Source organism: Serinus canaria, chromosome 2, assembly GCF_022539315.1.
Source record: "Serinus canaria isolate serCan28SL12 chromosome 2, serCan2020, whole genome shotgun sequence".
Lineage (NCBI taxonomy): Eukaryota > Metazoa > Chordata > Aves > Passeriformes > Fringillidae > Serinus > Serinus canaria.
In genome coordinates this window covers 81,600,115-81,622,258 of record NC_066315.1, presented here as the reverse complement: position 1 = coordinate 81,622,258, position 22,144 = coordinate 81,600,115, and the positions used below count along the sequence as shown (strand labels likewise).

General features: G+C 38.4%; 1 protein-coding gene across 1 annotated transcript; it reads right to left on the bottom strand.

Moving 5' to 3' along the window:
- Nucleotides 1-2,005: 2,005 nt before the first annotated feature.
- NSUN2 (NOP2/Sun RNA methyltransferase 2) lies at nt 2,006-21,962 on the bottom strand. Its single transcript, XM_050971243.1, has 19 exons — nt 21,796-21,962; nt 21,557-21,714; nt 21,276-21,380; nt 21,063-21,168; nt 20,372-20,443; nt 17,695-17,779; nt 16,720-16,912; nt 16,267-16,341; nt 15,060-15,190; nt 12,048-12,121; nt 8,935-9,065; nt 8,263-8,359; nt 6,966-7,141; nt 6,387-6,479; nt 5,859-5,994; nt 4,512-4,592; nt 4,153-4,291; nt 3,217-3,256; nt 2,006-2,562 (listed from the first exon to the last, which is right to left on the bottom strand). Exons 1-19 carry the CDS (start codon nt 21,874-21,876, stop codon nt 2,157-2,159), a joined length of 2,379 nt encoding a protein of 792 aa, XP_050827200.1. The 5' UTR covers nt 21,877-21,962; the 3' UTR covers nt 2,006-2,156.
- Between the last annotated feature and the right edge of the window lie 182 nt (nt 21,963-22,144).

Sequence of the window (22,144 nt, the reverse complement as noted above, 5' to 3'; positions counted from 1 at the left end):
ACTTGACAGCAAAAAAATACATCTTGAAAGAAGCCAAGGGCAAAGCAAAAAAAAAAAAAAAAAAAATTCATAGATAACATAGGAAAATAGGACTACTGAGACCATTTAAAATTATGGGCTCTTACTCTATTTCAAGTCTAAGTTATACCCAATTTCAGTCAGTTTATGATACAAGAACCTACTTTTCTTTAGCTCCCAGATAAAAGCTTCCTACTCTCATTTTAGTCTGCCAGTCATAAGCTCAGTCAAAAGAACCTAACCAGGACAGTTCATTTTCTATAGTTTGCTTTCTGCTGGATTGTCTAAATCAACAAGTATTCTTCTCAGCTTAACCTGTCAAACTTGTATGCTTAGCAGAGCCACTGACTGCAAATAGGCTGAAGCTGCTGCTCAGGAACATTAGTAGATACAGTAGCAGCAGGCATAATTCAAAACAAATTTTCATTTCTTCACACAGGTTTTAACACTTGACCTTTTTATAATTTATGGGGAGATCAGAACATAAAGATTAGATGGATTCAAATCATCCTCAGGGCTGAGTACTGCAGAATACAATGATGACTTGTCAGTAACGCTGGCCTTTCCACCCTTCTTCCATTTCAAATGCCAATATGCCAGAATAAATGCAAAGATAAAAAAACACGGTTGAAGTTGTTTCAAGTTGCAAAATCTTTTTCCTCATATACTTTAAGAAATAAAAAATATACTTTGCACACATGTCTGCTCAAAAGAAAATTCTGCTACGCTGCTCATCAGCCTAAGGAGCTGCCAGAACAGAAGCTGTCCCATCACAGCTCTCAACTCAAAAAACAAACTCAAACCTTAGCAAAATACAAGGGCAAGAACTGATTTTTTATTAACCTATTTTATGGACTCTCAAGAGGAAAATGAGTCCTGTCAATGGCTCCTCACTGCAAGAGACTAATATCTCATCAGAGGATGTGGCATTATTTCACTTTTATGTCTGTCCCTCAAGAATTCTCCCTTTGATGAAGTAGTTCAAGGGCAAACATCAAAAAGTCTGTTGTAGCAAGGCACAGCAAATGGATCCAAGCCACATAAGACTTCCTCAATAAAAATACACATGGTAAAATTACGCTTGACAAGCATAACAAATATCTGCATCACTGTGGTCCTAGAGGAGGACAGTACCTTGTACTGCTGGTCACTTTCCTTTCAGACCAACTTGACAGAAGTACAGAGTACTGCTGAAACTAAGTCACAAAGGACAGAATTTATATTCCAAGTCTCTGAGGTAGTCAACTTTTTTTAAAGTCAGATTAAATAGATTACCCTTCTAGACCTAAATAACCTTATAAACATCTACTATACAACAACCTATATACCACCATGCTTTTTCTTTAAACTATTATTTCAGCTATAAACAAGTTATCTTAAAAAATTAGAGATGACTCCCACTTGAAGAACTGAAAGAGGAACAGATGACTGCAGCAGATTTGAGTGATGGTTCCCAGACACATTTCCAGACAGGAGTCTGCGGCACACTCAGCACACCTGAACATCTAGCTAACAATATTTACTAGCTGGGTCAGTCAAGCAATTAATCACTCTGAAGAAGAACCTCAGACATCAGTCTCTGATAAAGTGCATTTTTTTTTTCCCCAGGATGCTGGACATGGTTTTCTTCTGAATAACCATGCACCAGCTTGTCAGTCAGATATGCTGAATGTGCCCTTGTATGGATACACTGATTCTCTCACCCTTTAAAGAACCTGCAGTTATCAACAGTAACCAGATCGGGTGGTAGGTGGCATAACCAATCCTAGGAGAAAAAATGTTTTTGGAATCGATGTGCTTTGAATGGAACCCCAGGTTTTTCTTCTGAAGGAATTTCTGACCAGTTACACACATGCAGTGCATTTGTGCATACCACTGTTCCATTAAAAATACGGACTTGAGATTTTACTGGAGCCTGGTCTGTTGCACAAACCCACCAATAAAAGGGAATTTAAAATGGTGAAAAGAAGACACACTTGAAGAGAAATCTCTTTATAGCTTTCATTTAAAATATAAAATAGGTGAAACTTTAAAAGAAGAACATCCCATTCTGACCAAATTTTAAAATACAGTTTCATGCTAAAAGCAAAAATCTGGATGTGAGCCTCCGGGAAGCTGTCAAGCAATACAGAAGAAACCTAATCTTTCACATCACTCACACCCGTGTCTTTGGCTTCCTGGCTTACATGAGTGTTGGCATTTTTACTAGATTGATCTAAATCCTCAATTTTATTTTCTATTTCCATAGCACTGCTTTTGACAGGACTCTGAGAAGACTCTTCACCTATTTCTGCTTCCATTTTTGTGACTAAATCATGTTCTTTATCTTCCACATCCATTATTTCCTCTGTTTGCACCAGTCTCTGTTGAACTTCTTCCTCAGTTTTGTCTTCCAATTCCTCCTCTTTCCTCTTTGCTTTAAACACTTCAACTCCCATCATCCTCAGGTAATGGAGTCTCTCATTCTTGGGCACAAAGGCACGCAGTGATGTCTTCCCTTGCCAACCACACAGCACTATTGGACACTGAAGATCATGAGGTTTTCTATGAACAAGCAGTTAAGTTCAGTTAATTATGAGAAAATTCATCTTCAAAACTTCATTTTATAGCCATACATCAATTCAGTTCTAACACTTAATGCATTTTGTAACTATTCACAGAAGATGAAAGTAAATTGTTCTTCACTTCAACACCTACAGAGACACCTGCTTGTCTACAAGCAAGCATGCAAGCCAAAAACCAAGAAACTCAATGCTATTAAGTTTTTGCAACAAGCAAAATAATTTTCTGGCTCTTGGTTGAAAACTAATACAAAGAACAGCAAAATGAAAGTTTACATTTAGAAAATTCTCAAGAGTTTCGTCCACAAGAGTTACTTTGTCCACAAAAAGGAACAATAAAAAAGTATTTTTTCCATTCCAAATGCTGGACTTTACATGGAAACAAATAAATCACATGCAGTTATCTGTTGATCTCTGGCACAACTACCAGCTCTCCTTTATGAAGCTAAATTCTACACTTGTTTTAAGAATTCACAGACAAGACAGCTTCTTTTCCTGTTTTATTCTCTGCATCCTATATGGCGTTACTGTTTCCCTCGCTGCATTTCTATGCCTCTACTTCTGTTTTTGCTGAGTGAAAATAAATTCTTGTGCAGGTCTTAGGAGTGCATTAATGGAAAGCAACACATCTACTTACTCAGGGTCTGGGTCGTACTTCAGAACTATACTTCCCATCGCTACAGGGAAGGGGGGAACAAAAACAAAACAGATGTGTTACACTCATTGTATCATTGTACCAAGTATCTGAAAATGCTCAAGAAAACAAGTTTTTAGACAAACACAGAGCATGACATGGTTAGCAGTTATGCACATCAATACACTGAACTATAGACAATACCAGATTTTATTCCCTTTTTTTCAAACCAAAGCATTTACATAGTCACAAATGCAATTGCCAACACTGGCTCCTCCAAAATCCCAAACAAACAAATTAAATACAAAATCCACACAGTGGATTAACTCACTCAGTGAATCTAGCAAGAAACTTTTAATTAATTAAAATGAACATAAGAGTATGCCAGACCAAACTTCAGAACATTTTTTTCTTCCCACTTTGTCTCATGAAACATGGAAGTACAAGGATCAGCAATGAATTGGAAATGAAACAATAACAAAAGGCTGAAAATCAATTTTCATATCTTTAAGCATCCAGTGTAGAGGAAATTAAAAGTTTAATACGAGTAGACATCGCTCCCCATATTTATGAAATCAAATCGGAGTAACTATATTTGAGACATAAGGTCATGACAAGCAATTGCAGATGACAAACAGTTTCAAGTGGAGCATTAACAAGCAGAAAAAACAGAAGCATGTATAAAGTCTTTGTTCATCAGATATTTTAAATGCTGCCTCACAGCACTACTTTGCAGAAGTTGTAAGATTGGCAACTCTTCTGTTCTCTAAAGCTCAAAATCCTCAGGGGCTGCAATCAGAAAGGACTACAATTTCTAGCAGCACACTGGCTATTTAGTCCAAACTTTTAGCAAACAAACACAGTTTATGCTGCAGGATTTTATAGCATTCTGTGCAAAGAAGAAAAATAATTTTGTGATGGCAAAATTAGCAGGCTTACCCATATCTTTGACTTTCTTCTGTGTTTCACTGCTAAATTTACTTAAGAATGGATTTTCCTGGGTTAGCAGAATTTTGACATCTTCTATGCAGACGTTTATAATCCTTGCATGAATGAATGGGTACAGAGTATAAATGCCCTGTTTAATAAATAAAGACAATTATTTCAAAATTTAACCACTGATTTCTGAAGGAAGAGAGTTAAAAACCATATGCACTTTACCTAATACCAGAAAAAAAATTTTAAACCATAATGAAAATGTCAATTACCATTAATCTGGCAAAGTTAATGCCAGCTGTCTTATGGGCTCTTGAGGAAACCAAAGTATCTCCCTTGAGAACACAGTGCTATGCAATTACCTCTTGTGCTAATCTGAAGGCACATCCAAACTGTTCACCATCACTGTTGCGAGACCAGACTTTTATCCCTGTGTTGATAACCTGCAAACAGCAAAGCCAATAAACATCAGTAGGGAACATTAACAATAATTTAAAAACATCATTAGGGGAATTCTAAATTGCCACTCTGAACTTTTTTCCTCAACTCTTCGACTAAAAGTTCATTTGCACTGAACACTGAATTACTGTAAAAATTCCATTTCAAGGGAAAAGAATTCCATTCAAGGGAAAAAGGAACTCCTGCTATAAAAATGTGGCGCTTCCTCAACATAAAATGCCTTTTCTTCCTTTCCATATTGAAAACCGAACAGTGTGAGGAAGTGGCAGCTTTAAAAAGAGGCCAAGAAACTACTAATATCTAATTTTAATTTTTGACTAAGAATTTTCTGTATGATTCTGGGAAAGTCAATCAAGGGCAGGATTTCAAAAATGTACAAGGGATTACTATTTGGACACTATCCTTTGTGGTACTCAAAGCCTCACTACCTAATATAATCCACCAGTTTCTTAAAATTTTGTCACTTATGTAGCCATTTCCTGCATAGGGGATGAAAGAATAATTGTTTACCCATCTCAAAGATCTGTTGCAAAGATGTACTGAATATCCTCAAAAATGTTCAAGATTTGACTGGATGAGGCCCCAGAATGTATCTGATCTAGCTTTGAAGTCAGCTCTGTTTGATGTAGGAAGGAAGCTGGACTACATAACCTCATTCCAACCTAAATTACACAATGACTTTTGAGACAAATCTTTAGCATTTGCAAGACATTTTCCACAGGGAATCATAAAAAAATTTCCCTCTATTCACAAAAACTACTTATTATCCCATTATCACTCAGCTTAATGAACTTCCAAAATGTTTAATTGTTAAAATTACTTTGAAACAATATCCCTGTGTAACACAGCCAGTAAATAATTCAGCCGAACTTATCTTTTTGGTTGGCTTTCAAAGCTCTTAATACTTTTATAATTAAGGGGGTGATAAATACAACATCATCAATGCAAACATGTAAAGTTACCTGAAGACTACATAAAAATGCTGGCACACACACAACACAGTTATACATTCCCTTTCTCTACTTTTAAGTTCTCTTTCATCCACCAAATATATGTACTGATTTTTATCTCAGAGACTGTTATTTATCTCTGAGAGTCAACTTTTCATCTCTAACACAGGAGGGACAGAGAGGAAAACATTAATCTAGACTTTAAAAAAAAATACAGCCTGTCAGAGGGCTAATCCTCTATGTAAACATAGTACACTTGGCAAGTTCAAGGAGACATACACTGATGCTTATGAACCATACCTTCATCTTCTCACTATTGTTCAGAAGCACATTCCTTAGCTCCTCAGAAACCATGTACAGCTGCCTCTTTTTTCCTTCTTGAGTTCGAGTCAGTAAATTCATCTTGGGAAATGATGGGTCCAATGCATAAAACTTCCTGTGGCCATAATACTTGTTTTGATTAACTGAGCAATAAAATCACATACTCAAAATGCATGGTTTAGCCCATTTCCTCCAGCTATCTCTGCAAACACTTAGCACTTTGGCTTCAGAACACAAAGATTAGACTTTCTAAGCTGCATGACATCAGAAAAGACAAGCTGTTATAGACACTGAGACACACTGGAAAATTTCCAGTGCAAACCCTAGTTGGCTATTTTCATTTAAGTATTTAAGTATTGAGGAGAGGGGGCCCTGGTGCAAAGTCAGGCAAAAGCTGTTATGCAAGACCAACGAGACCCATCCTTTGTAATGAACCAAACTTGAACTACTAACATCCCTGAACTAATAGGAATCTTACTGCCAAAACAGACACATCTTTTTTCTTACTGGATAGGAATGAACAATGGATCATCCTCAGGGAGAAACACAAAGGGGTCTTCTTTAAAACCAAACAACTTCATTTTTTTAGATGGTGGTGGTCTAGAAAGGAAATAACATTGCATTGTCAATTTCACTAAAATTTTGCTTGCTTCAAAATCAGTATATTCAGTTCATTCAGTCAACAGAGAGAATATTGGCATTTTCTTGTGCTTCACTAACACTACACACAGTTTAACTTGTTAAAATCAGGAAATCAAGCAGTGCTTGGAAACAGAGTTCACAAAAACAAGTAAACAGAGTTTCTGATGGAATGACTGTGAAGGCAATACAGATCTTCCAGCTTCTGAAAGTATTTTTTTCCTTAACAGAGAAGAAAGTATCAGCAGACTTAACAAATGCTAATAAGAAAACTGGTTATTTTCCGAACTTGCTGAATGTAACACAGACGAGACAGAAAACATGGAAATGCAAGACAACTGAATGAATTAATTAATTTTTTTGATGGACTTCTAAATTACAAAAGAACTAAAGAATACTCAGGAATTGCAAGCTGTCACAGGACAAATACTTAGATGTGATCCTTACCCGCATACTCCTTCCTTTTTACTCTGCTCAGCATCCAAATTCTGCAATTCTTGCATTTTCTTAGACTCTTCATTTTCAGCATTTGTTGGTTCTTCAATAATACAGCCAGAACCATTATCTGAATTAGCTGCTGTCACTTCAGTATCTCCTGTTCTTTGTGGTAATTTCTGATGAACCTATTTCAAATTACAGTATTTTCAAAAAAGCAAAAGTAGCATCCAACTTGTAACAGAAGGCACCTATGTTCTCTTTGTATGCACTTAATTCCTGTCAATTTGTATGCAAGTGCTTAAACAGATCCATTCAGGGAGTTAATCTGATTACTAGATCAAGATACCACTATAAATTGCATTTACCTCCAGTACTGATATGGATAGTTTCATACCAACTGCCCAAGAAAGCTATTTTTGTACCTTCTACAAAATCATGTTCAATCCCTCAGAGAAGACTATTTTAAAACAGGATCTGCTGTTTTCCTCCTAACACTCAAAGTGACACATGCATCCTGCTGCTGCACACCTCCTTTAAGAATGCTACGATGTTTTAACTTAGAACATCATAAACTATTTGGAGGGTGCTTACTTATGAATAAATGCTGCTTCCTATTGCCACATACATTTTACTCATAAGTTGTTCTAATGAAGCAAATCAAATAAACACCTAAAAGGGATTCACAACAGAAGTTCTCACAGACATAACAATCTAAGAGATCAAATAAATCACATCAACTTAAAACCCTGTTGACAGGATTTTAAAGACAATTGACAACAAATGGATTAAAGTCAGATGGCTGAAGCTGCTGCTCCAAACAGTTTTACATCCACTCCCTGTGCTGCTGATCTGCTAATCTGCTAGTGAATCACTCCTGAGCAACCAGCCACAGAGTGAGATAAACTGACATCAGAATTAGCTTACAACACAGCAGAAAAAAGCCTTTTAGCAGGGGACCACACACAGTTGAAGAAAGTGACAGCTTTAGCTATCCGATATAATCTGCTTCTGTAATTCTTTCAAAGCCTTAATTTTAGGGTCAAGATTTAGCTTATTATTTTACTACCATTTCAAAATCCTTTTTCTTTTCAATTTTTTTTCTTTTTTAAAAGTTTTCATGGTTTTTTCATAAGTACTTCTTCAGTACTTCACAAATTTAGGAATTTATTTTTAATTGATACACTGAACTATAATGAAGGGCAGATACAGAACAGTTATAGTATGTCTTCTATTACGTGCAAACTCAAAAAAAAAAGCCCAAAACATTATTAGTAATTTACATTTTAGATAATCTAAAGGAAGTTACCTTAGGCTGACGTTTATTCCATGGCATTGGAGACTTTTTTATTAAGACAGCCACAAAGAAGCCACCTGTGTTCTGGTGATGTGGCAATATCCTAAGACTAGAGAGAAGAAAAAAAATGTTGCAGCACATTCATTGCTGCATTCATAATCACACGACACTAGAAGGCCCACATTTATACTTACTTTCAGGATAAGGTAAGTATTCCTAGTAGGATTGTGCAGATTTAATTTATCAAACTAGAAACAGGATCTAAATAGAGCATTCTGGCAAAATTACTTCCATCAACGCAACACATTCATTCATTGTTCACACTTGAGCTTTAATGACTCATTTCTAAACAATATTTTTAGAATAGCTGTGGAAAGCCTTTAAAAGCAAGTAAGTCACACTGTCAATATGTTAAAGTTTTACATACTTTTTCAATAATTTTAAATGTTTATCTCTATGGGATGCAAAGAATTTGACCTTTTCATGTGAGCACTTATTCCTCTTATGCAACTTGAAGTAATTTCTCCCGATCCACTGGAGTTAAAATATTGTGCACTGCCATGACATACGAAGCAATCAAAATATATTCAAACCTACACATTCGTAATCTGACCTAATTATAATTTGCCCACAACCATACATGTTACCTCAAATCCTCTTAAGATTTACTCTGGGAAAACTTACCAGCGCTCCAGATTCATTGCCTTTAGCTTCTCTTCATCTTTCACTGGAAACATAGTAGGACGTATTTGTGTTTGTCTATGTGAAGGCACATCTTTCCACTCCTCAAACCACTGCCCATCTTTCAGCATCACCTTCAAAGGGGTAAATATAAATTCAGTGAAGAATATAGGTCACCATTTTACAAGTTTTAATTAAAATACTTGCAAACTAAGGTTCAGACACCAAACAAAGAAGTTATTTTCTGGTACAGAAAATTAAGTTATCTTAAGTGTATTGTTTCTTTGTGCATTGTACGTGTGCACTTCAGAGTAGGAGATTTTTGCCAGCTGCAGCTCCACTGCACATACTTCTAAAAGAAAGCATACAGTCAAAGTGCAGATTGATGCTGAATCAGCTGCAAAGATCTCTGTTGACCTGTCAAAACATGTGAACTACCAAAATCCAGTGGAAGGACAGTGGTGAAATATATAAGATCAGTGAGCTATCAGATTTAAGATACACTGTTTCTTTTTTCCCATGAGACTGGCTGTGAAACGTTGTGTTACAGGCATCTTCCAAGCGGCATACAAGGGAAAAGAGCTACTGCAGTCTAGTAAAGATCAGAACTGAAGAATCCCAATTTCATTACATAAGGAATATGCAAGAGTGCAACACAACAGCTTGGTAGGCAGAAAGCAGCATGACACAAGCATATACAAGTCACTGACAGAGATGAGTTTGTCGAGAGTTACTGAAGAAATGTCCCCATGAATTTTCTAGCACCCATACCTTTACTTAGAACTCAAAACTAATCTACAGATCCACTCTAAAACACTGTGTAGACATAACATCACCTCAGTATGGCTAAGGGTCAAAGCTTTTGATGGACTCTTAAGACACAAGCAGAAGGTTAGAGCCACAACTCTTACAGGAAGGCATTCTGAATGCTCTTCAAGCAATGATACCAAAGTGAAAAAATAAACCAGGGAAAATTTGACTTCAGAGCTCTAGATGCCTGGTTTTGTACTGGATGCTAAAGTTGTAAGAAGGGCCCCAAATGGGGATGCACAGGGCAAATGCCTAAAATTAATCACTGAAATGAAGGCCCATTTTTGTTGTTAAGGCAACAAAGTAAAGTAGTTGCAGTGATGGCAACTTCAGGACTGGCAAACAGGGTGAAGCGGTTTCATGCATCTCACTGTGATTGTCTTGAAAGTTGAATCAACTGCTCTAGTGGAAACTGAAATGTAACTTTTATCTAGACTACAATTTCACTAAGAACTTTGGAATGCAGATTTCAGCATCATGAAGTCTGGCACTTCTCAGACACTGATCAGATCACACCTTGTGCCTTTCTACATTTCCTGAAATAGAAATTACTGTACTTTCAGAATTAGTATTTCAAGTCAAAATATGCTACATTTCATAGTGCTAGATGGAAACACGACAGACTGTACTTCTGAACTGCTCTTCTTTGAAAGTCACGACTCAAGCTTGAGAAAAACCAACAACAGGACTGATAAATAACCAAAGTCTAAAAAAAAACTATTTTGGTTTTACCAGAAAAACTGCCTATCAGTCCTGTGCTGTTCAGTTTTGGTTTACCAGCCAAAGTGGTAAGTTGGTGTGAACTGGTAGAATGACAAAGCACCAAAGAACACTCCGAACTCTTCTCTATTGCACATTTTACTGACCACCTGTTCGAGCAGAAGGAAGAGTAAAAGTGTTGCAGGAACAGATGACCAAATCTGGAGTTAAAAAGACGTCTTCCTTCAAGCCCAAAAAAATTCACTTGAGTTCACTCATCATCTGGCTTAAGGAGGGAGTACTGAATACTATTTCCAAGCACCCAAGTGTCCCTTGAACAAAACCTTATTTTTGTTTTTGCTGTTTCCAGAGATTTACAGTCAACTGATGTTCAGGAATACTCAATGCAATCAGTCACAGAGCTCCTAGAAAACAAATGCTGCACCAGGGAACAAAAGACTACACCAAGTAAAAACAGCACCGAAGTAAGCAACTACATCCATAGTGACACACTAGCCAGTGAGGCATGAAAATATACAGTAGCAGGAAATCAGGCCTGAAGAAAGTCTGGCAAACTTTCACACATTTTTTCAGACTAGTTTTTAAAACCTGTTAGGGAGATTTATATTTCAACTGCAAACAGAGAAATAGATGCTATAGGGAATAGAAAATGACATTAGTGATCATTATATAAATATATATATAGTGCCTTTATGGAGTACCAAAAAAGGGTAAAATTAAGATCACAGAGCCACAGTTATCCATTACATTTATTCTTCAGATACAAGTATACAGTGTAAACTTTAGGAACTGTAAGAAGAAAGAAATCAACTAGTTGCTAAGCTGCATTTCCAGTAGTAGAACATATCCAAATCTTTATTCCCTGCACCTTGTTCATTAGACTGTACACAAGCATAAACCTACCTGGCATTGCAAGAGACTAGTGAGATGGTAAGACAGAAGACCCAATGGCATTGCAAAGGCACACACTCCTAACTAATCAGTATCTTTCCCCACTACCACAATGGCCTTCTACTTTTTTTGACTATACTCTTGACAGGAAGCTGAAGCAGCTTTGGGTTTTTTGCCCCTCCCTATTAGTTTGTTTCCAGAACTGAAATCATTTAAGGCCTGGAACAAAACACAGGATGCTATTACTATTCTAGGATTAGTCACATAACAGAAGGCTTTATAGCTTATTTGTAGAAACAGTTTCACAGCTTTTACTTCCAAATGAAATAAAATGGACTAGCTGAAGCACTGCAGAATCTAACATTCACGGACCCTGAAGACAGAGATAGATGGCTAACATTAAAAGTGGCTGAAATTATGTTGCCATCTACAGGCCACATACACACAACAGAGTAGGGAACTGTAGCAAGAAATGTAGGAGACAGAGGAAAGAAACCTAGAGGTAAGGGGAGAGCTGATGAGAAGAAAAGAACCTACCCTTGCAAAGATTTTCAGCTTGGCTCTCTCCCCTAAACATCAAATCACTGCCATTAATGCAGCTCAACCTAATTTTGTGAAATGTTACACTTCAGAATTTCCCTAATTTAACACTCTACCACAGACCAAGAACTTCACAAAAATATCAGGTTAAATACCTTCCATTTTGTAATTCCTGGCATCCTCTTCAAACCTGGTAACTCAGAAGAGACATCAGCAAGTTCTAAGGCACCTAAAATCCCAAGAACATAAACATTTTGAAAACAGAATTTAAGAGTTATGTTGTCAATTGACTTTCACAAAAATAGTTCTCCCTCAAGTTTTAAGCCATTTTATGAATAGTACTTTTTAAAATTTTCAACAAATAAAATGCTATACAACTTCTACCATTTACATTAACAAAGAAGGTGGGAAGAACTGTTTATAACAACTACATAAGATACAACCATAAATTACCCAAAATATAATGGTTAGATATTTTTGTAGCTGCAGCTGTAGCTGCTACAACATGTTTCATTAAACATCAGTGTTCTAAGCAATGGAATCATTGAAGTTCTTATTCTCATTTACTCAGCATTTGGATTTACTACACTGATTATGTATTTTTCAAGAATAACTTTTGGTATAACTAAGCCTTCTGAAATGCCTACAATATTCTAATTTCAAGGACTTACAATCTCAATATATTTCAGTGAGAGAGGAAAGCAAATTTGTTATTTTTAAAACGGAAAGGAAAATTCCAAACTTTTAACACTAACCTGACAAATGACTATGTGCCTAAAATATATCAAATTACTACAAGAAACATCAACAGCTTAATTTACTGAATAAAATCTTCAAGCTGCCTAAAGTCCAGAAGGAATTATATAAAAATTTACTGCTTAAATAGGTGAACTCCCTAGAAAATAATAACTTTTAACACTGCTTTTCTGTGATTGTAAATACTTATATTACTTATACTCTACATGACTATAACCATTTACTCTTACAGTGACAGCTTAAGTAAGTCTTTTAAATAAATGAAAAGGAGATACATGAATTCATAGAAAAATTCAAAAATTACACCTCAAATCAAGTGATTACACTTGATGTTTTGCATCCATCCTTTGAATACTCCTGCCTCCCCATAGCATGACTTCAGTTGACGTCTCAAGACTACATCAGACTTATCAGGCACTGAAGAGTCTGTCAGAAGTGCTACAGTTTCCAATGGTTGCTACATGGTACAAAAAGGCCTTCTCCCTACTCCCTCATGCCTAAGGGGAAAGCAATCTCTCATCTTCTTCTGCTTCAGCAAGGTAGCACTGCTAGACTACCAACAAACCTTCTGGACTGACCTGAACTAATTCCTGAGGTACAATGCCCCTTGCAGACCACTGCCACTGCGTCTTTACTACTACCTGCTTAAGCTACACCTGTGTTCAAGTTCCAAGGAAAACATTCACTTGCTGGGACATATCACAGCCTCCAAGTATGCCTCAAAATACCTCCACTGGGCAGAGATTAGATCTGAACATCATAGCCAGTCCTTCTTTCAAAGTATTGAATTTCCCCCAGCGGCTGCAATTGCTTGCCTTCACATCCTGCTGCTTTTGTGTTCCTATCCCAACTAGATCTTAATGCTTTCCAATCTTGTCACTGTTAAAATTAATGCTTGCTTAGTATGGCCTTCAATAAGCCAAGCATACTGTAATTTACTGAAACATGTCTATGATTACCAAAGAAATTACTTCTAAATAAAAATGTCCTTTCACAGAATCAGCCAAGTTGGAAGAGACTCACCAAGATCATCGGGTCCAACTCAGGCCCTCTGCAGGACATCCCACGAGTCACACCCTGTGCCTGACAGCACTGTCCAAACGCTTCTTGAACTCTGTTGAGCTGTGACAACTCCCCTGGGGAGACTGTTCCAGTGCCCAGCCACCCTCTGGGTGATAAACCTTTGCCTGATATTCAATCTAAACCTCCCCTGACACAACTTCAGGCCATTCCCATGGGTCTTGCCACCGGTCACCCGCCCTTCCTCTTCCCTTCACAAGGAAGCTTCAGACTGCAATGAGGTCTCCCCTCAGTCTCCTCCAGCCACTCATCACCAGGCTTTTCCTGTAGGCCCTTTATCATCTTGGCTGCCCTCCTTTGCATGCTCTCTAATAGTTTAATGACTTTCTTATAAAAAAATGATCAAAACTGCACATAGGACATAAGACGAAGCTGCCCCAGTGCACTGAAGAGTGGGAGTAGAAATGACATAGTCAATTCCGAATCAACCTGCAAACACTTTATCTAAAGTGCTGGTTTTAAGATAATGAAATTTCATGCATAACTGGGGGCAGAATAGCTACTGGCACAAAGCAAACATTACACAAAACAAGCTACCAACTTCCAGAGTAAGTGCAGCTCCAGGAGCAATAGAGCTGCTTCTGCTCTGTAAAAGGCTCAACTTTAAAAAGTCTGTGGAACTTTTCATGCCAAATCAAATTAGATGTTTCCAAATTTCAGGTCATTGATTCAGAAAAAAACAGTATACACCAGCTACTAAATGGGCTACTGAACCCTACTATCACAAAGTGATGCAGTGCAGCTTCCCAGCTCATCTCAGTTTTTCTACCTCTTGTAACCTCAGCCTTCACATTCAAGCAAAAAATGCAAAAAAGCCCTTTGGGTTTAAACACATTAAAAATCCAAGCATGTCAAAATGTGGGGCAAAGGATGCTGAAGGTATCCTACTACTGGTGTACAATTACTTCACTCTAACTGCTTAACTACACCCCAGGCTTTTTACTCCTATAGTGCACAGCAGCAATGTTCCACACTGAGTTTTCCAAAGGAATTACAGATGTCAGACAGGGATTCCAACCAGTGAAGGCAGTCAGTGGGAGCCAGATAACAAAGACTGAATGCCACTGATCTGTAGAAGTGTCTTTTGTGTCATTAACACAACTCTTCAGGTTTTGTATTTGCAGCTGATTCACTCCCATTAAGAAGACTGCTCATAGCAACACTAATGTAATCCTACTGGTACCAAAAGATTTCCATAGTTGTGGAAAGTAGCAGCATATTACACTAAGATTATCACTAGTACCATCACACCCATAGCCTTTTTTGGGCTGAGAGGAAAAAATAAATGAAAAAGAAAGAGTTCCCCACTCTGTTCAAGCTTACATTCTCACCTTGACTCTTTTCCAGCAGAGATGCGATCACAGCTTCATTTTCGATGGGATTCAAGGAACACGTGGAATACACCATTCTCCCACCTTCTGCCAGCTGCTCAACACCACGGGTTGCAATTCTCAACTGCAAACTAACAGAACACTCTTGGTCTAGCCAGCTATCATTCAGGAACCACAGAATGCAGACACACAATTCTGCAGAGACTAAGCCAGCACTTGGGGATTTCTAGAGCTGTCAGAACTACACAAATTACAGTCAGTACTGAACTAAGTCAGCTTAGTGCAGTCTGTGCTGCAGACACACTCACAATGACACCTATTAAATTAGGTCAAATATTAACACTAACACTGCATAACTTTGAACATTCTCTTATTTTGTTCTTTCTAGTGCCCAATCAGTTTTATTAAGAGGTACTCAAAACTAGAAAAGTAACACCCAAAAACATGATTCTTCTCAGAAATCCAGTTAAATGAAGGATAATCTGACTACTACAAATATTATGTACAACATAGCTTAACTAGCAGTGGCCTTCTGAGAAAGGTATCACTGAGCTGGACCATGAGTTTAGACTCCACCTGCATACTTCCAACTAAAATGAGACCTGAAATAATGAATGAGTTGCCGAGAAGTCATAGGTCAGCTGAGTTACAGTAACCAATGGTATCCCCAGCTTGTTAAAAATACACAGTAAAATGTTCTGAATTTTTTTTTATCTTTTCAATTACTACATTTTGCCACATGCCTGCACTAGGCTAAGTACTTATTCACCATCAGTTTACATATATCCATCTCAGGTAACTGAAACCATTTGTATATGATCTCTAGAATACTAAAGACTTTAGAATATCACTAATAAATTTTACAACTTTGTGTATTTTCCAGCAGAATTTTACCTGCCTAAATGCTAATAAATCCCAACCAAGTTATTTGTTCCATTTTATTAGCTATACTGTCTAAATCAATTCAATAAATAATTCCATTACAGGTATTCATAACAATACAAGAAATTTAGATTCACATGCTTCCACCCTGACATCTGAAACCCTACACTTCCTCTCAATAGCACTACGCTCTTGATTTGAGAGAAAAATGATTCCTCCTAATCTCCACTTTGTCATATTAACATGTGAATGCATGCAGATGTTAAAGACATAGAATAAGGAGAGGAAAATTAAAGAAGTGCAGATGTGCAATAAGCATTTTTACCCATGGAGCTGCAAACTGTTTTGTGTTGTCCACTTCTTCCACACATCAATGTTTTTCCTCATGGTTCCATCTCCGCTGCAACAGAGATCGAACAGATTTGTATTATTTATGTGTAAGACTCTTTCCATATCAAAGCCATTTACAGCAGCACAATAGCAGTCCCTCTCCCTTGTAACTAGTTCTCCTACACTGTTCTGTTTTGTTTCCTCACTGCCTTTGTATTTCAGTGTCCTGAACATAAGGTCAAAATCTGAAGCCCTTCAACTGATCAAATTTAAGGACCACTTGGAATGAAAAAATTCACCTTAATTCTGTATCCCCACATTTAAAAAGCATTCCAAACTATAAATCCTAACTCACTAACCTACAAAAGGCACAATTCAGTAACATAAAAAAATTAGCACTGCACTTAAAGCAGTAAAATCCATGTATTCAAGTTTATGTGCAAGGTACCTGCAGGGGACATCACATAAAATCCTGTCATAGAAGAGGATCTCTTTTCTTCCATCAACATCTATTTGAAGGTTAGGAATGCTGGAGGCATCATGATTTACCACCATAATGCAAGGACTGTTCAGTCTCTTAGCCTGATGAACCAGCAAATAGCAGCGCTTGTTGTCAACATCATTGGCAATTACAAAACCGCCTGGGAACAGAAAGTAGGAAAATGCTTTACCATTCAACAGACAAATAATTTTACATAGTTTATTACCTTATCTCTGAAAGTTCTGTAAACCTTTCACTGGAGGTTTTTACTTAAAAGACTGTTCATGGATAGGGGAGCTCTTGCTGAGCATAAAATAACTTAAAGCATACTGCAGGTTAATTGATGTGTCAGTCTCGAGTTTTAGCTCCCATCCTCTGGCAGTAAGACACAGCCAAGGGCCCTTCAACTTCTGAAAGGAAAACCTCTAAAACAGAAAAAACTCCCACTGTCACCAAAGGCAATCTCCACATCAGCAAATTTTCAGTACAATGCAGAAAGAATCCACACACTCTCTACAACTTTACAGTGTCAAGGGGCAATATTTTCCGTGAGCATCTAACCAAAAATAAAGATTCTGAAGTTTACAAAACCAATAAATATCACAATTTCTTCAAGTCTAAAGCAGTTTAATCCAGTGTTTGCAGGATACCATGAAAGCTGGGCTGCCATCTACTAATACAGAAATAAAGCTCTGATCACATGTACTGTAATCTGAACTCTAAAGATAGATATAATTCATGTCTGTTTTTCAAGCAAAGGAAGCCCATGAAGTTTCCAATCTTTAATCTTTAATCTCATAACAATCCCTTGGGGAATTCAGTATGTAGTTAAATGCAGTTACTCATCTGTGACATTAAAAATGTAACAATTAAAAATTTTTCTTTCTACTACAAGAAAAAGCAGAAATGCCAAGTCACAAGTTTTTAGTTTTCCAGACTTACTGGGAAAGGGAACATTCATGTCTGCATGCAACATTTCAATGAGCTGTGCAGTCTTAGATCCAGGAGCAGCACACATATCTAGAATCTAGAACATAAGAAAAATTTAAAAATTCCTGCCTTGCACTTTTTCAGTACTTGAGAAATTTACTATGCTCTTGTTTAAATTAGGTATTTTTGAATATGTATGATTATGACTGCTCTGAATACCAATTTGAAAAAAACAAAATACAATCCTGTCCTTTGTACGTTTTACCTTTAAAGGTTGAAAATATAAAAAGGACTTCAGTTTGTAGGGAACAAAAACATCAGCTGAAATAAAATTTGAAAGAGGAACCCAAACACAGATTTGGGGATATCATCCTTTTACCAGTTCACAAACAATTCCAACTGAAGTTATCTGCAACTTTACATATATATACCTATATTGAAGACAAAGTTACATTGAAGAGCAAATAGTACCTTTCTTTAAACTATAAATAAATTAATCAGAGACAGCAGTATATACAGATTTTATAAAAATTAATTGTTGTCCCTCCCCACACATTTACATTTTAATGTACAAAATCAGGGCAGTATAGGTCTCCTGCTTCTTTATCTTGGAAGAAGCACTTGGGAAGTGTTTGAACTGCCCTGAGGCAGCTGAACATAACAGCAGAGACACCAACACCTAAATTCTAGTGTATTTCTCCCTCTTAATAAATCAATTACTCAGCTTGTGATGAAGTCATTGGCAGAGTCACTTTCACATAAAAACAACTGATATCTCAAACCCTTCTGTTAAGCAAGGAAGCTTAGAGTCTTTCCTCTTGCCCAGTTACAGATTTTCAGAAACATATGTCTATCTCCTGGCCCTTTGGCTCCAGTAAAAACCAGCTGAGATCGTGCAACAGGATAAAGGATGGGAACAATCTGCTCAGATCTTCATGTGAGGATCATCCTGGCACAAACAAGACTAAACCAGGAGAGTCCCCAGAGAAACACAAAGAGACCTCCAGGGAATGTGCGGTAAGTGCTGCCATGCAGCAGTGCTAACACATCACACCCTGCAAGACAGTATCAGATCTGCTGTTTAAATTAGGAGATGTGATGCTACTGTTTTCTACTTTAGCAGATAATGCAAAAGATTATGAAGAATATACAAGGCTAAACATATTCTAAAACTATCCAGCAAACTGATGGTGGGGGAAAATTAAATGGGAAAAAATAGATTGAAAATTAACACAGCTATGGGAATGCTTGACAATTATTAATCTTATCCTTGTGGAAGATTGAATCAGCATGTTAGACATGACGTATAGAACAAACATACTTTTGCTGGTTAAGCAAAAGTAACCTGCAATTCTGGTCCTAAGAAACAGCTCCTAAACTAAGGCACTAAGGACCATAAAAGGTCCTAAATAACAAGTCAGGGCACCATTACATCATTAAACATTTGTTGTTTTGGCACAAGAGAGGATAAAGAACCTATTCTTAGTCTGATTTATGAAATCCTACACACATTTCTTGAAAACGTTGTAGTACTCACCTAAATGAAATATTCAATGTAAAGCCTACATACTGCTAGCCTATTATATACAGTGTAAGGTGTGTGCAAAAATATCCCCACAATTTGCGTTTTCCATTAAGATGAATGTGTTTACCCCCTGTTCAATTCCAGACAGAAATAAAAATACACCTGGGACACATCAGGACCAAGACTTTCAATTTACTATTCACTTAAAAGAGATGAGAAGACCTTGCCTCACATAAAACAGCCATAACTGACATACAGTGGGTTGGGGTGAAAAGTAGGAGAAGAAAAGATGAAAAGTTACATATACTAAGTAATGTTAATATAAAAACAACTGTGCACAAACTAGTCTTTAAAACACATATTTGAAGTTTGATAAACATAAAATTTTAAGATACAGCATGAAAACTTAAGAAAGAAGAACACAATGTGGCTGCTTGAGATAGCAAGGCAACTAGCTCATTAATTTAACAGATTAAGAGAGTAAGGCTGCCTGACAGATTCAATCTGCAAACAAGCACAGAGTATGAAAACACCACAAAGTTAGAACAGAAAGTTCGCTACCAGATATCCTCATTCCTATGGCATGCCCTAAGAAAATACCATGGACATTCCCTACACACTTCAATTAAAGTTAGCACCCTATAGTGTTTAGCCACCACCAAGAGCATGTTCCAGCTCACCCAAAATATTTCATCTAACAGATTATTTATAGAGTAGAATTTTTCAGCTCCTTCAAAAGGCACAGAGGAGTGAAATCTATGAGGTAGGGAAAATTATCAGTTGCATCGTGAAAACTATATCTGTTCACAGTGTGATGGAGAGAGAGTTAAACAGTCACCTTACTTTAAAAGCAGGTTATAACAAGAGTACATAACTCACATGCAGCTAAACACATTTACACTTTGAAAACAAGACTATGCAACTGCCTAAAATTGAAGTGTTTTTTGCAGGGTATTACACACAGCTGAAAAAGGAGATGTTCCTCTGGTAGAGTTTTTGTGATCTGAACATTAGTTGAGTATTGCTGTTGACGTGCAGAAAGCATAAAATGTACCAACACAAAACAGAAATGAGTATTAGCCCTGATACTGCTCTTGTGATTTGTAGCTCAAATAAGCTAATTTCAGAAAATAAACTTTAGCATACATTATATTCAAGACTTACCTTATGATGAGGGCTAACATTAAGCAGCAGAGGTGGGATCATACTAACAGCCTCCTGACGACTGATGTTTCCCTTGAAAGGAAAAATTAAATTAAATTTGCTTTTATTCCATGAAAGAACGCATTTCTTTTGCAATAAACTTTTAAATTGCTATGTAATAAAATAAGAAAGCAGTCAGAAACACACTACTATAAGCTTAGGATGAAATTCTGTTAGAATCGAACCAAAAAAATAAAAAATCACAGTATCTCACCTGATTGTAATTTCTAACAATTGCATATTTACTCCAATTGTATTAATGCTGTAGTTTCTGCTCAAAAGAGAGGAGCAACTGGCTTAAATCAAGTGACAAACATCCATCACTTAAATGCTGTCATACCCATGCATGCATTTTTTATCAGGTTTAAATATTTGATTCCTAACAGCAACTGATCATTTTACAGGGACTCATTTTAGCATCCCAAACAACAGCAAAAAAATGCAATTCGTTCAGGCAAATATTTGTAGCTGCAGTTATGCACCAGAATCATTGGATGCACCACTACCAACTGCACCACAAAATCCTGATTTTCTGAGCTATTCAAATTCTGAGAGAAAAAGTAAAGTCTCCATCTTTCATAATGTATTTCAATAAAATATAGCTCAGGATATGCCAGAAAACAAAAAAAATCAAGATCTATCCCAAACTTACACATTCTGTCTCGCTAACCAGAAACTGATGAAACTTTTCCAGTTGCGGGGACTTGCGTAAGATTTTTCTACTCAAGTTAGTGTGCCAGGCTAACTCTTCAGGATACCTGGAAAAGAGATGGGAAAAGAACAGAGGCAGAAGAAATACACGGATAAGCCAGGCTGGTGGCTGGGAACCATGCAGAGAGCCTATTCTCGCCTCCAGATCACTCACCAGCTCAGCGACTGCGGCATCTCGACTTTTTGGCCATCCACCTCCAGGTCCTGCAGCTCTCGGAAGTACTTTTCCTTCAAGCAGTGGAGAATCTCTCTGGCGTGGCTGCATGCGAGAGACACCCGGAGGGACACCGGATGGACAATCTCAGAATCACAGCACGGTTCGGGTGGGAAGGAGCCCTAAGGATGGCGCAGTTCCACCCCCCTGCCGTGGGTGGGACTCCTCCCCGTGTGCCGGGCGGCTCTGGCAGCCGCTGTCCGGGAGCCCCCAACCCGTACCTGCGGTAGCCGGTGATGCGCAGCGTGGCGGGCAGCGGCTCCCGCAGCGCCGCCATGAACGCGTCCCACTCTCCGGCGGGCACGATGCCCAGCTCCCGGTAGTACCGCTCGAACAGCTCGTTCTCCTTCACGATCTCGGGGTAGCCGCCGGCCCAGCCCTGAAGAAAAGCGCCGCCGCCGTCAGGCTGGCGGCCCCGGCACTCCCCGCCCCGCTTCACCTCCCCCGGCCCGGCTCTCACCGCCTGGTCCCCGCCGCCGCCTCGCTCTTGCCGTTGCTGCCGCTGCTGCTGCCGCCGGCGGTCCCGCGCCCTGCGGCCCATGGCAGCCAGGCGGCGGCCGAGCCGCACCACCAGCCCCGCCGTGAGGAAGAGCGGCGACACCCGCTCCGCTCCCGCTCCCGGCCGGCCAGAGGGACCGCGCGGCTGCCGCGTGCTCCCGGCGCGCACGCGCGAGCCCGCCTTCTCCCGGCGCTGCTTCCCGGCGGAACTTCCCGAGCGCCCGGCCCAGCCAGGCCAGGCCCGGCCCGGCCCCACCCACAACGGGCGGGCGGGGGCGGGGCGGCGGCGAGCACGCCCCCGGCAGCCACTG